At 31.0% G+C, this 14930-nt stretch overlaps 1 protein-coding gene across 1 annotated transcript in view; it reads left to right on the top strand.

The window, feature by feature from the left end:
* LOC114334576 (uncharacterized) overlaps window positions 1-14930 on the top strand; it is an 83984-nt gene that overhangs the window by 43990 nt on the left and 25064 nt on the right. The window contains exon 7 of the mRNA XM_028284642.2: window positions 3079-3197. Coding sequence (XP_028140443.2) covers window positions 3079-3197 — 119 coding nt within the window. The remainder of the gene's footprint in view (window positions 1-3078; window positions 3198-14930) is intronic.

The raw sequence follows: 14930 nt of genomic DNA, 5'->3' as shown, positions 1-14930 counted from the left end.
TGGCTGCAACCACTTAAATTTACATACATTCTTCTTACTATCAGTACTGCTTGCTTCTATAGCAATACAAATTTTCATTGATGTAATATTCATCCTTAATTTGTACAAATAACGGTTTGAAAATCTATTTTTATCACTATTTTGGCTTGGTCAGCTTAAGTTCTTGATTTATAAGAGTAGTTTCATACTTCTTATTCGTGTAAGAGATAGCCGTATGAATTCATCTAAAAAAGAGTTTATTTACAATATGTACAATAAAGATTATAAACATTAATACAACAATACTAAAATAAGTTAAAAATACAAACCTAAAAAAGAGAATCAAGAACATGCTATTTCTTACTCTGAGTTTTTGACAACTGTCAAATAATTATTTACAAATGTCCTTCAAACTAAAATTACACAGTCATGCCACCTAAAACTATAAATAACTTAAAATAACTAAATGTGGTTTTATTGAAAATAAACATAGTTTTATTTTTACAAACATTTATGAACAGGCCACATTCCACATCAAAATCAATGAAGACCAAAAAACCGAAAAAATACGCCTTGGTAAAGGTATTAGACAAGGTGATACTATTTCACCAAAACTTTTTACCTTAGCATTGGAAAATGTATGCAAACAGCTCGACTGGGAGGAAAAAGGTCTAAACATTGATGGTGTACGTTTGAGTCATTTGAGGTTTGCGGACGACATAGTATTATTCATCAAGGAACTGGAGCAAATGATGAAGGAACTAAACCAGCAGTCAAATAAAATAGGTCTCAAAATGAATCTTCAGAAAACAAAAATAACGAGTAATGTACAAACTAATCTTGTTATTGACAACGTCAGTCTTGAAAATGTAGACCACTATATATATCTTGGACATACCATCAAAATCGGCAAAGAAAACCAAATAGCCGAAATAAAAAGACGCATACAATTGTCTTGGGTATCTTTTGGCAAGTTAAGCTTTATCTTGAAGAATAGAGATATACCAATGTGTCTAAAACGTAGAGTTTATGACAAATGTATCTTGCCTGTAACTACATATGGACTGGAGACCATGGCCTTTACAAAGAAAACCTTAGAGCAGCTCAGTACAACTCAAAGAGCGATGGAGAGGGCCATGCTAGGGATTAGTTTGAGAGACAAAATTCGAAATATCGACATTCGTGAAATAACAAAGATTACTGATGTCGCAGAACGTATAGCAAGGCTCAAGTGGCAATGGGTCGGACATGTTGCCCGAGATAATCCCGAAAAATGGACACAGAGACTAACAAACTGGAGACCAACAGAGAACAGGCGAGGAGTAGGCAGACCGCAGAAGAGGTGGGCAGATGATATCAAACAAGTCGCGGGCAAACAGTGGATGAGAATTGCCAAGAGTAGAAATCGATGGAAACAAATGGAAGAGGCCTATGTCCAGCAGTGGACGAACACAGGCTGAAGAAGAAGAGAAGTTAAAAATGAAATTTACTATTTAAAAAAATATATTTTTTTAATATAAAAAGGAAAGAATCACTCTCATTGGCTGTATACCATAATAAAAATTACTAAAATTAAAATAATCTAAAATCTTCCTTTGTAGATGGTATATAAATAAATTACAGTCGAACCCGCTTGTTGGAATAGCCTTCTTGCCAAACAAAAGTATTCCTATAACAGGGATATTCCAATAACCGATCATATGTGCCTAGTAAAAACGTTTTGGGATCTCAAATTTCTATTCCTTAAACCGAGATATTCCTTTAACCGGTATTCTAATAAGCGGGTTCGACTGTATATACCATGTACATAGGAAGATTTTTACTTCTTTAGTAATATTTTTTTAACTTAAATTGTGATTTATTTCCCAATAAAATAGGAAATTTCATAAGACGCCAAAAAGAAACGGCTCCAGAACAATATAAAGTAGCAGTAGCAAAAGATAAAGCACAAGCTTATACAAATCACTTATCACCAATTTAAGGTACACTAATGATACGGTACCGATAAAGGAATGTCTTGAAGCTCTACAACTCTACAGCAATAAATAAATCGAGTTGTGGAACATAATGAAGAAAGAGATCTAACTCTGAGTACAAAAAAATCTCAATTTATGGTCATTCAATCACAGCAACAAGAAACACTAGTGTTTCTACGTAGGTGCTCTGAGGAGATTTATTGAAATCGAAATACGTATAAGCACATTGTGGAAGATCAAATCTGAATGCTCTTTACTTTTAGTTTAAAATTATTATAACTTAACGTAAAATAATAATTTCATCCCTAATCCTGACAATACTATAAAGCAGGGTTGCAAGTCTAAATTTTTAAATAAAAAATGAGGGCTTGTGACATATTGTCAAAAGATCTTTTGGTTGTATTGGGACCGTGCAAGTTCGGAAAAGCGACACCTATTTCTACGTTCTGAACTTTTATTCGCACTTTTAATTATATTGGCCAATCATATGGTCCTGGTTACTATATAATTGTCAAGGCCATAGTCCAAAAAAAAATAATAAGAAGAAAAAATAAGATTTAGGTTGTGTTTGTGTTATTCAAACGTAAACAATTGTATGTAGTAAATAAAATTAGTTATTAAAATGCAGCATTGCAAGCAAAATACAATTAATTAAATAATTTACCTTTATATAATAATTGCATATCATATCAATATTGTGAAGCAATATATAATTTTTCTTCTTAAATGACAATAGGTATGAAATGTACGTCAATTTGACAATTTCAGTTGACAATATGAATTATTTAAGAAAGTTGCAATATTTCTCCTCTATTCACGCACGATCGTTTCGCGTATCCCTTCTAAGTACTTGCACACCGCGAATATCCAACAATGGTATTGTTTTCAAAATTTAATTATTAAATTAAATTCGCTACAGCGTTTTAGGAATTTAATATGTAGTATCATTTAGTAGTTCTAGATTACACTTATTAAGACTTATCGTTTTCAGTTAGTAACTATATTTTTTATGGATTTGGAATGACCACAACTCAAATTATATTATCAAAAATCGCTAGAGCTCTTGTTTCACAAAAAACTGTAAATGTGAAGGTGATTGTTGACTTTTTCTTACACATTTCAGGGCTTTCTTTTTGCACTACAACAATGCGTGGACAGAGAATTAAGATTAGTAGCGATCAATGGTATCAATCACTCGTGGAAAAAATTGGCAAGTTACTTCCCCCCAGAAGGATTCGATAGGTAAGAATTCGAAAGGTGTTTTTATGTTGTTATGAATGTTAATTTTACTTATTTAATGTTTTTAATAGATGATTTGAGTGTTCGTAAACAATGAGTGAAATCTATAAAGATATTAGGGATACGATTATTTCAGCTAAACGGACAAGTCAAGTACGTAAACATAACAGTTTCAAACCATTTCTTGGTATTCGGTCAAATATTCATCAGTACGGTTCAGTTGAGTTAGAAAAATAGAACATTCAATTGGAAAAGGGATCACTACAGTTGGAATGTGACAATAATGTTAGAAGACCCCAAGGATTCAGGGCAACAACTAACACATCAACAGGAGGAATAATCATCATCATCATCTTGGTGCTACAGCCCTTAGAGGGCCTCGACCTTCTCAAGCTTTCTACGCCATTCTGCTCTGTCTCTTGCTTGCATTTTCCAGTTGCCGACTCCGATGATCTTCTCGGCATCTTGTGTTATCAATAGTAATACCACTAGTGATTCAATTTTCGCGATATGTCTGTCGATTTACTTCTAAACGAAACTGAGTTGCTTGAAAACACCACGAGTCCGTAGGACGAGTGGTGTTTTCTTTAAGCAACTCAGTTGAGTTTAGAAATAAAAGACAGACTTATAAGATAAATTAAATCACGAGTGGTATTTTATTAGACTATTTCGCGAACAAAGTGATAGGTCAAAAATTCAGTAGAATGAGAGGAAGGAATTTAATAATAATACATTTGATCTACAATAATACATTTTTTGAATAATTCGCAATTAGTCATAATCATGAAATATTTATTATAACTATAAATAATTTGTTATAATTATTTTTTACCTATAACAATAAATAATTTGTACACGAAAAAAATACATTATTCTCGACTATAATTATTATAAACGGTGCAATTGTAAAAATTTTGAATAGTATGACCGTTATTAGGTGGATACAATGTATTGTTGCTATTATTACTTGATGTACTTGGAGTATTCCTAAAAGTATTCACTATTACTCTGGGCTAATTAGCAAAATTCATGGAAAAGTTATTTACCAGCAATTTTATTGCTGGAATCGAATTATAAGATCCTATATATTAATAATATAGGTATGCAAAGTCCGCAGATAGTGTGCTACTTTTTTTATAAACAAAATGGCGCCGACAAATCGTATTTTTTTCAATTATTGCTCTATAACTCCGAAGATTTTAACTCCGAATTAAATTCTGCATACAGATAGGTTTTTTACGATTTGCTCCGACGAAAATTTTCCTCGGAAAATTCGGGTTTTCCTAACAAAAACTATAATTTTCAAATAAAGTTTTAGGTAAGTAATTATTAATCAATAATTAAATAACTTAGTGACATCAAAGATTTCTTGGTGATTCAAATCTTTGTACAGAATGTCAGAAGGTTGGTGACTTAAATCATACTTTCTTTGAGTGCGCAAAATATATTCCATGCACATATAATTTAATCCAAGATTTAATAAAATGTAATGTTTTTCCACCTTTCAATGTATCCTATCTATTGTCTCTGAACAGCAAGAATATATATGATTGTTTAATGAAATTTATCTGTGAAACTAAAATTAATCTCTAAACTTGTTAATCCTGATAATTTGGTATATTATGTACATATGAAAAAAGAAGAAGAAGAAGAAGAAGATACATAATGGAAAATGTGGTGAGCAACTTGGACAGTCCATAGCGGCCAGCTTTTGAACTGAGTAGAGAGCTGTAGAAGAGTTTGCTATGGAACTCTAAGGACCTCATTGCCTTCCTTATGTATGAACAGAAAACAAAAAAAAAAGTTGTGACTGGCTAAATGACACCCAAGTCAATGCCATAAAAAACAAAAAAAAAAAAAAAATAGATTGAAATTCCAGAAGCTGGTGAAAATTAAACGAATATTTTAGCAACAATTGAATTGTTAATTAACAATTTACGCTCGCAATAATAACCAAAATAATCATGATACATTGATCAAACTTATAAAGATTATAAAGATGAGATGCTTGTTTAATATTTTATCGACAAAATATAAATTTTTCTTTTTTTTGCATAATCTTTAAATTTTGAAAAAAAAAAATAGTTATAATACGTTGGTCTAATTAGTAAAGTACAAAGAAAGGTTATTTACCAGCAATTTTATTGCTTTAATCGAATTTTAAGATCCTATATATTATTAATATAGGTATGCAAAGTCCACAGATAGTGTGCTACTTTTTTTATAAACAAAATGGCGCCGACAAATCGTATTTTTTTCAATTATTGCTCTATAACTCCGAAGATTTTAACTTTACACCAAAAATACTCAAATATAAATTTACCCCAATTTAATTCGACATAGAGGCATGTTTTTCTCGATTTGCTCCGACGAAAATTTTCCTCGAAAAATGTGGGTTTTCCTAACAAAATCTCGAATTTTCAAATAAATTTTTTGGGCCAGTAATTATTTATCAATAATTATATAGCTTGGTGAAATAAAAGCTTTCTTGGTATAGATTATAAATTCAGAAGCCGGTAAAAATGAAACGAATATTTTAGCAACAATTCAATTGTTAATTAACAATTTACAGTCGCAATAACAACCAAAATAATCATGAGACATTGATCAAACTTAGAAAGATTATAAAGGTGTGATGCCTATTTAATATTTTGTCGACAAAATATAAATTTTTCATTTTTTTGCATAATCTTTAAATGTTTAAAAAAATTGTTATAAACAAATTAACATTTCTTAGAAATTGTTTATTATATTCTAATTTTAAAAAATACTTAAATGCGTATTTCGTAGGTCTTGAAAATGAATGCTTTAAAAAAATTTTCCAACCATTTGCAAAAAAGTTAGGAAACAGCAAAATAAATATACGATATCTCCATTGTTTATAATTTGTTTTAATTGTTTCAAAGCTTAAAAGTGAGTCTATGGTACAATCTAATTACTCACAAAAAATGTCAAAAATTAGTGCAATGGTTATATTTTAATCAAAGATTAAAAATACTTTTTTTTTTGTAATTTTTAGCGCGAAAGTAGGCTTGATACAGAGCCGGAGATAAAATGTTCACTCGAAGCGACTGACACGCTTAAACTCGCGCGTGTTGTGTATGTGGGCGGGTAGCTACGGTACTGTATTATTCTACTTTCGCGCGTCTAAATTACAAAAAAATATATGTATAACCTTTAATTAAAATATAACCATTAAGCTGATAATCGATATTGTTTTATAAATAATTAGCTTGTACTTTAAACTCACTTCTACGCTTTGAAAGAATTAAAAAAAAAATATTAACACCGTAGTAATCGTAAGTTTACTTTGCTGTTTCATAACTATTTTGCAAATGGTTGCAAAAAAGTTTTAAAGCATTCATTTTCAAGATGTTTGAAATGCGCATTTTAGCTTTTTTTAAAATTATAATATAATAAAAACTTTCTGAGAAACGTTAATTTGTTTATAACTATTTTTTTAAGCATTTAAAGATTATGCAAAAAAAATAAAAAATTTATATTTTGTCGACAAAATTTTAAATAGGCATCTCATCTTTATAAGATTTCAAAGTTTGATCAGTGTATCATAATTATTTTGGTTATTATTGGGACCGTGAATTATTAATTAACAATTGAATTGTTGCTAAAATATTCGCTTAATTTTCACTAGCTTCTGGAACTATAATCTAAACCAAGAAGGCTTTTAAGTCACCAAATTATTTAATTATTGGTAAATAATTACTTATCTAAAACTTTATTTGAAAATTAAAGATTTTGTTGGGAAAACCCGCATTTTCCGAGGAAAAATTTTCGTCGGAGCAGATCGGGAAAAACACGTCTCTATGCAGAATTTAATCACGGTGAATTTTTATTTGAGTGTATTTGTTGTAAAGTTAAAATCTTCGGAGTTCTAGAGCAATAATTGAAAAAAACACGATTTTCGGGCGCCATTTTGTTTATAAAAAAAGTAGCACACTATCTGAGGACTTTGCATACCTATATTATTAATATATAGGATCTTATAATTCGATTCCAGCAATAAAATTGCTGGTAAATAACTTTTCCCAAAAATGGCCTATTCTCCGATAATCAGCCCAGACTATATGTTCTGATGATGTTCGGCACTAAGATGTAAATACGGTTTCATCGAGTTCGAACTTCCATGTCCAGTAATTTTCATAGCTTGTTGTTCACTAACGCCAGATTGTAGTAACTGACTAACTGCAGTGGCACGATTAGAGTGATTCGTTATTTTCTCTTTTTTAGTGTCTAATCCTATCTTTTCTGCAGACATTTTTGTCCATTTGGATATTGTATTAATATCAATAGGACAATTCTTGTACCAATTACTATTATTATATTTATTCCACTTGCCATTCACAGTCAGAAAAAGTCTATCATTGGTAATAGTTTCCCTTTTCGATATAAGTTTCCGGTATAATCTCACAGGACACATTTCAGGATTCTTCAAATTTTGAGTAGGCCATTTATTATCTGCACAGTTTTTATCACCACTTTGGCGGGTTTTGGAGAATATCGGGTTATATGCAATTCTGTTTGTTAAACAGCCTTTGTTGTTAGTCTCTTCCTTGAAAAAATGTAACATGGAAAAACTTGCTTCGTTACCTCTCCAAGCTAATTCTACGGCAGCTATATGAAAAAACTTCTTTTGGAGCCCCTCTGGCGTGTCTTCGTCCCATTGTAAGCACATATTTTTATATTCATCCGAAGTCATAGCGACAGAACTCATTTTCCTTTTATCGGGTACAGTTTGCAACAATTTTCTCTTACTATCACGAGCTGCTCTCGCTTCCTTGAAGGTTATATCTTTGAAGGGATCAATATGTCTCTGATACTCACAGAAATATTTTTCTTGTACCAATTTTGCAGTAGTGTTCCATATGGTTTTAATAACACTCTCCTTGTAATCACTACCATCAATTTTTCGCATGTTGAAGGCCCAGTCTTTTAGAATGAATGCTAGTCTTTCGTAGTTATTTTCTGCATCTAATTTGTAGTTGCGATCCACACAGAACATCATAAATTGTCTCCATATATAAGATTTAGATTTTCTTGTGTTACTCGGTATATTTTCTTCAATGTTTTGGTTTATAACTTCGTTTGAAGTACCACCGAAACGACTCATTTTGACGTATACAGCTACAATAATTTTTTTGGCAAACGTCAAACTTTGCTTTGCGATCGGTATCGATGGTTACGTCGTTGAAAACACGAAGCTGATAGACCAATCAGAATTGAAAGACAGTTGGTGTTTTCGCGATAACACAAGCTGTCTTTGGTTTGTGATTGGTCAGATTATGTGAAAATTTTAAGATGAGTGAAATAGTCACTATAATTAAGCGAAACCGCCTGCAGTGGGCAGGACATGTAGCCCGGGCCACTGAATCGACAACAGGAGGAATAGACAAGGCGAAAACGGCGGGTCCGTTGGAAAAAAATATTCCTATGAGATTTTTTTGCATATACTCTGGGCTAATTAGCAAAATTCCTGGAAAAGTTATTTACCAGCAATTTTATTGCTGGAATCGAATTATAAGATCCTATATATTAATAATATAGGTATGCAAAGTCCGCAGATAGTGTGCTACTTTTTTTATAAACAAAATGGCGCCGACAAATCGTATTTTTTTTAATTATTGCTCTATAACTCCGAAGATTTTAACTTTACAACAAAAACACCCAAATAAAAATTCACCGCAATTAAATTCTGCATAGAGATATGTTTTTCACGATTTGCTCCGACGAAAATTTTCCTCGGAAAATGCGGGTTTTCCTAACAAAAACTATAATTTTCAAATAAAGTTTTAGGTAAGTAATTATTAATCAATAATTAAATAACTTAGTGACATCAAAGATTTCTTGGTATAGATTGTAATTCCAGAAGCCGGTGAAAATTAAACGAATATTTTAGCAACAATTCAATTGTTAATTAACAATTTACGATCGCAATAATAACCAAAATAATCATGATACATTGATCAAACTTATAAAGATTATAAATATTATAAAGATGAGATGCTTGTTTATTATGTTATCGACAAAATATAAATTTTTCTTTTTTTTGCATAATCTTTAAATTTTGAAAAAAAAATAGTTATAATACGCTGGTCTAATTAGTAAAGTACAAAGAAAGGTTATTTACCAGCAATTTTATTGCTTTAATCGAATTATAAGATCCTATATATTATTAATATAGGTATGCAAAGTCCACAGATAGTGTGCTACTTTTTTTATAAACAAAATGGCGCCGACAAATCGTATTTTTTTCAATTATTGCTCTATAACTCCGAAGATTTTAACTTTACACCAAAAATACTCAAATAAAAATTCACCCCAATCTAATTCTACATAGAGGCATGTTTTTCCCGATTTGCTCCGACGAAAATTTTCCTCGGAAAATGTGGGTTTTCCCAACAAAATTTCGAATTTTCAAATAAATTTTTTGGGCCAGTAATTATTTATTAATAATTATATAGCTTGGTGAAATAAAAGCTTTCTTGGTATAGATTATAAATTCAGAAGCCGGTTAAAATGAAACGAATATTTTAGCAACAATTCAATTGTTAATTAACCATTTACAGTCGCAATAACAACCAAAATAATAATGAGACATTGATCAAACTTAGAAAGATTATAAAGGTGTGATGCCTATTTAATATTTTGTCGACAAAATATAAATTTTTCATTTTTTTGCATAATCTTTAAATGTTTAAAAAAATTGTTATAAACAAATTAACATTTCTTAGAAATTGTTTATTATATTCTAATTTTAAAAAATACTTAAAATGCGTATTTCATAGGTCTTGAAAATGAATGCTTTAAAAAAATGTTCCAACCATTTGCAAAAAAGTTAGGAAACAGCAAAATAAATATACGATATCTCCATTGTTTATAATTTGTTTTAATTGTTTCAAAGCTTAAAAGTGAGTCTATGGTACAATCTAATTACTCACAAAGAATGTCAAAAATTAGTGCAATGGTTATATTTTAATCAAAGATTAAAAATACTTTTTTTTTTGTAATTTTTAGCGCGAAAGTAGGCTTGATACAGAGCCGGAGATAAAATGTTCACTCGAAGCGGCTGACACGCTTAAACTCGAGCGAGTTGTGTATGTAGGCGGGTAGCTACGGTACTGTATTATTCTACTTTCGCGCTTGTTAATTACAAAAAAATATATTTATAATCTTTAATTAAAATATAACCATTAAGCTGATAATCGATATTGTTTTATAAATAATTAGCTTGTACTTTAAACTCACTTCTACGCTTTGAAAGAATTAAAAAAAATTATTAACACCGTAGTAATCGTATGTTTACTTTGCTGTTTCATTAACTTTTTTGCAAATGGTTGCAAAAAAGTTTTAAAGATATTTTTTTCAAGATATTTGAAATGCGCATTTTAGCTATTTTTTAAAATTATAATATAATAAAAACTTTCTGAGAAACGTTAATTTGTTTATAACTATTTTTTTTAAACATTTAAAGATTATTCAAAAAAATAAAAAATTTATATTTTGTCGACAAAATGTTAAACAGGCATCTCACCTTTATAAGATTTCAAAGTTTGAGCAGTGTATCATAATTATTTTGGTTATTATTGCGACCGTAAATTATTAATTAACAATTGAATTGTTGCTAAAATATTCGTTTAATTTTCACCAGCTTCTGGAACTATAATCTAAACCAAGAAGGCTTTTAAGTCACCAAATTATTTAATTATTGGTAAATAATTACTTATCTAAAACTTTATTTGAAAATTAAAGATTTTGTTGGGAAAACCCGCATTTTCCGAGGAAAAGTTTCGTCGGAGCAGATCGGGAAAAACACGTCTCTATGCAAAATTTAATCATGGTGAATTTTTATTTGAGTGTTTTTGTTGTAAAGTTAAAATCTTCGGAGTTCTAGAGCAATAATTGAAAAAAAAACACGATTTTCGGGCGCCATTTTGTTTATAAAAAAAGTAGCACACTATCTGAGGACTTTGCATACCTATATTATTAATATATAGGATCTTATAATTCGATTCCAGCAATAAAATTGCTGGTAAATAACTTTTCCCAAAAATGGCCTATTCTCCGATAATCAGCCCAGACTAATAATCACATTCGTGAGACACCCCAGAATAAGGTTCAAGAAGTCGCCCACGCGAAAAGTGGTCCAATTTTTTTTAATCAAATTGCAAAAATCAATATTCTCGGCCCAGAATTTTTTTTTTAGATTTTTTGGACCATTCCAGACAGAAAACGTCTCTTATAATTTTTCTCTAAAGTTGATCGTGTTCGAGTTATAAGCAATTTAAAATTTGAAAAGGGCGAAAATGGCCATTTTTAAGACTTAATAACTCAGTTAAAAATGATTATTATAAAAGTCAGAAAGTGTCTAAATCAAATCTAAAGCCCCCCTTCATGATCCTGAAGAAATTTGTGTCATTAAATTTGTTACTAAGCTGTTATTTTTAATTATTAATAATGAGTGGTAAGATCGTATTGACGCGGCTGTAAATGTGAGTGCGAGTGAGATTCGCCATTGGACTGCCTGAACGGCATCTCTTTCGCATTCATCATGGGCGGCCGCCTAATACGTGCATGGCGCTTATCATTTTTACTTAAGAGGATCGGAACGTATTTTCGGCTGCAATGCTATTCAAATGGGGATTCATTTTTTTCAAATCCTGAGAAAACTAATAAGTATTTTGGAAAAATTTAAACGCAGAATGAAAGATTACGTTATTAGCGAGGGCCGAAAGTCCCTGAGAACTTCTACAATGTTTATTTTAATAAGTTACAGGGGTGAAAAAACTAAGAGAAAATTTAGTGTGATTTTTAAATTCAAATATCTCATTCAAAATAAACTTTTTATTTATTCTAAGGGACTTTCGGCCCTCGGTAATAATTTAGTCTTTCATTCTGCGTTTAAATTTTTCAAAAATATTTATTGGTTTTTTCAGGATTTGAAAAAAATGAACACAATGCCGTGGTAATATTTTCCAAATCTGTCTTTGTCTTACAACCATAGAGTTATATATTAGCATAGAGAGAGTGTCATTCAGAGCGAAGTGACGACACCATCTTTTTTATTTGGATTAGTGCTGTTTCACTCTTACGCATAGTAAAGCTGCTACAGTTGTCCCCCTCTTCCGTGCCTATATTCACACTGAATGTCATCATAGATTTTCGATACAATGTGTTAGAAAGAGATGCAGCAAACCAGTCCATGAGATCTTGTCGTCAGGAAGCGCGGAAGATAGGCTCCCTCTATGTTAATATTTACCTCTATGCTTACAACGCACTCAACCGAATATAATATTGTCAGCATATATTGTCAATTGTCAGTCAGACACTGACAATCAGTGACAATTTTAAATATTTGACATTGCATCGGGAATATTTTGAGAAATTGATTAAATATTATTGATATATAGTGTATTTGATAAATAATTGATTTAAGACGTGAACTTAATAAAAAGTTATTTATTGTGTATTATTTGTGAAAGATCCAAGCAGAGAATACATCAGATATATCCTGTGATCCAAGTATTTTGTTGTTAGAGATGTTCAAAATTGTAAGCGTTCCAAAATAACAACATATTATTAAAAAATCACTTTAACACTTTTCCTCTTTTCTCGATTGATTATTAGTTTTTGTTGTACAAATAAATTATTACAATCACTGAAAACATAGTTAGTGAAAAAATTATCACATTTATTAACTGAATTAATAATTTGCAATTATAAAAATAACAGTTATCCAAGAACATTCAAAAGCCATCTCTTTAAATTAATTATGACATTTTCAAGTAGAATGACATTCTAGTAATGTTTACATATCTACACCAGTGTGAATTTTACTACACGTAATTTGCCGTGTAAAGACAGAAAAAGTAGGGATACACGTAAAATATTTGCGAATTATGTACCCATAGCCTTAAAAGTAACATCTTAGCAATCAAATAATGACAAAAATTTCTTCAGGATCTTGTGGGGGGGGGGGGGGGGGGCTTTAAACTTTGATTTAGTTACGTTCTAACTTTCATAGTTATAACTTTTAACCGAGTTATTAAGCCTTGAAAATCGCCGTTTTTTTTCAATTTCAAAATGCTTTTACCTCGAAAACGATGAACTTCAGAGAAAAATTATAAGAGACCTCTTTTATCCAGAATGGTCCAAAAAATCTAAAAAAATTTGTTCCGGACAAAAATAATGATTTTTGCAATTTGATTAAAAAAAATTGTTAAAAAAAATTTGGACCACTTTTCGCGTGGGCGATTTCTTGAATCTTATTCTGGAATGTCTCACGAATGTTATTATGCAAAAAGATCTCATGGGAATATTTTCTCCAAAGAACCCGTTGTTTTCGCCTTGTCTAGAAGCTATAGCTACCTGAGGAGAGGAACGCCAACCGTTTCAAACAAATAGAAAGAGATGCGCGAGTAAATAATAAAGGTAAAGTGTTGTGGCATGTCTATCAATAAGGAAAAAAAAAACAAAAAAAAATCGTATGCAGATGGAAGGCAACCGTAAATACGTATTTCTGACTAGTTGGTCGTCATCAGTACAGTGTAGCCAAGTTAGAAAAGGAGTGTAATCACGTTTTTATTTTATCATACCACTAAAGGCTATGCTTCCAAAGATACGCCTAAAATTTTGGCAAATACCTTTGCGTTTATGTTTATTTTGCACCTAAGTGTGAGCGCGGCTTCACACATACTCGGTCGCGTATTTCCGTTTACGTGTTCATTTCACGACAGCGCGGTTTTGAAATAGACACGGCATAGGAAACGGCAAGACATATTTGGTACCAAACAAGTATTGATTTGAAAGAGGTTTGCACCGAAACATGCGGCATTGGAATGTTACATACCAGTGCGCAGTACTACGTCTATTCGTTTCATATGTTGTTTATCAGTTTGCATTTGTAAAAAAAGCCCTTTCAAATAAATGTATTTGTGTTTTATACTACATCAAAATTCAAAAAATTTTATTTACAAATCTACTCTTTACTACTATTACGATCGGATGGACAAGAGGTCGTGGGAGCTGAACCAGAATGATCAGGACGATATTATCCTTAGATGGAATAAGGAATGACCGAAGATGGAAAGGTCCAATCGCGTACATTGACGAAACAAAGGCCAGGTTGCTCAGTCGGAAGAGATGTGGGCGTGGTTCTTTGGATTGGGCTTCTGTTACTATGAAAGATGTTAAATGAATAAAGAATGATATGCTAATAGGGCTACTGAAAAGGTAATAGACAAAAGATGATTAGATAACATTAACTGATGGTTTGACACTTCGACTCAAAGAAAACGGAAATACTGAATACACAAACGAAATTGGGCGCCTGGGATTTTACCTCTAAATCCTCAAAGGAATAATTAACGAAACGTAACACAACAATAGAAAAATTAGCAACACTGCTAAGACAAAACACCAATGTTCTAGTCTTGAGCTCTAATAATAATTAAATAAAATGCAACATCGTACACTCTAATAAAACATTTATTAAAATTAAGTATATTCAAATGGGAAATAAGCCACAATTTTACCTAAAAATGATTTTATTAACGTTTCGACGCCCAAGTCGGGTGTCGTTGTCAAAATACAAAATAATATTAAATAAACAAAAATGTTGTTGCTTAGTAAAAAATTCTTCTAATAATTTATTTAATCTGACTCATTTATATCGGCAATTCAGACACGTATTATACATTTTAAAGTAGACGACTTTAAAAA

The sequence above is a fragment of the Diabrotica virgifera genome, chromosome 3 (genome assembly GCF_917563875.1).
Source record: "Diabrotica virgifera virgifera chromosome 3, PGI_DIABVI_V3a".
In the NCBI taxonomy this organism is placed as follows: Eukaryota; Metazoa; Arthropoda; class Insecta; order Coleoptera; family Chrysomelidae; genus Diabrotica; species Diabrotica virgifera.
Note: the sequence above shows the minus strand (reverse complement) of the source record. Positions and strands in the feature narration are given on the sequence as shown.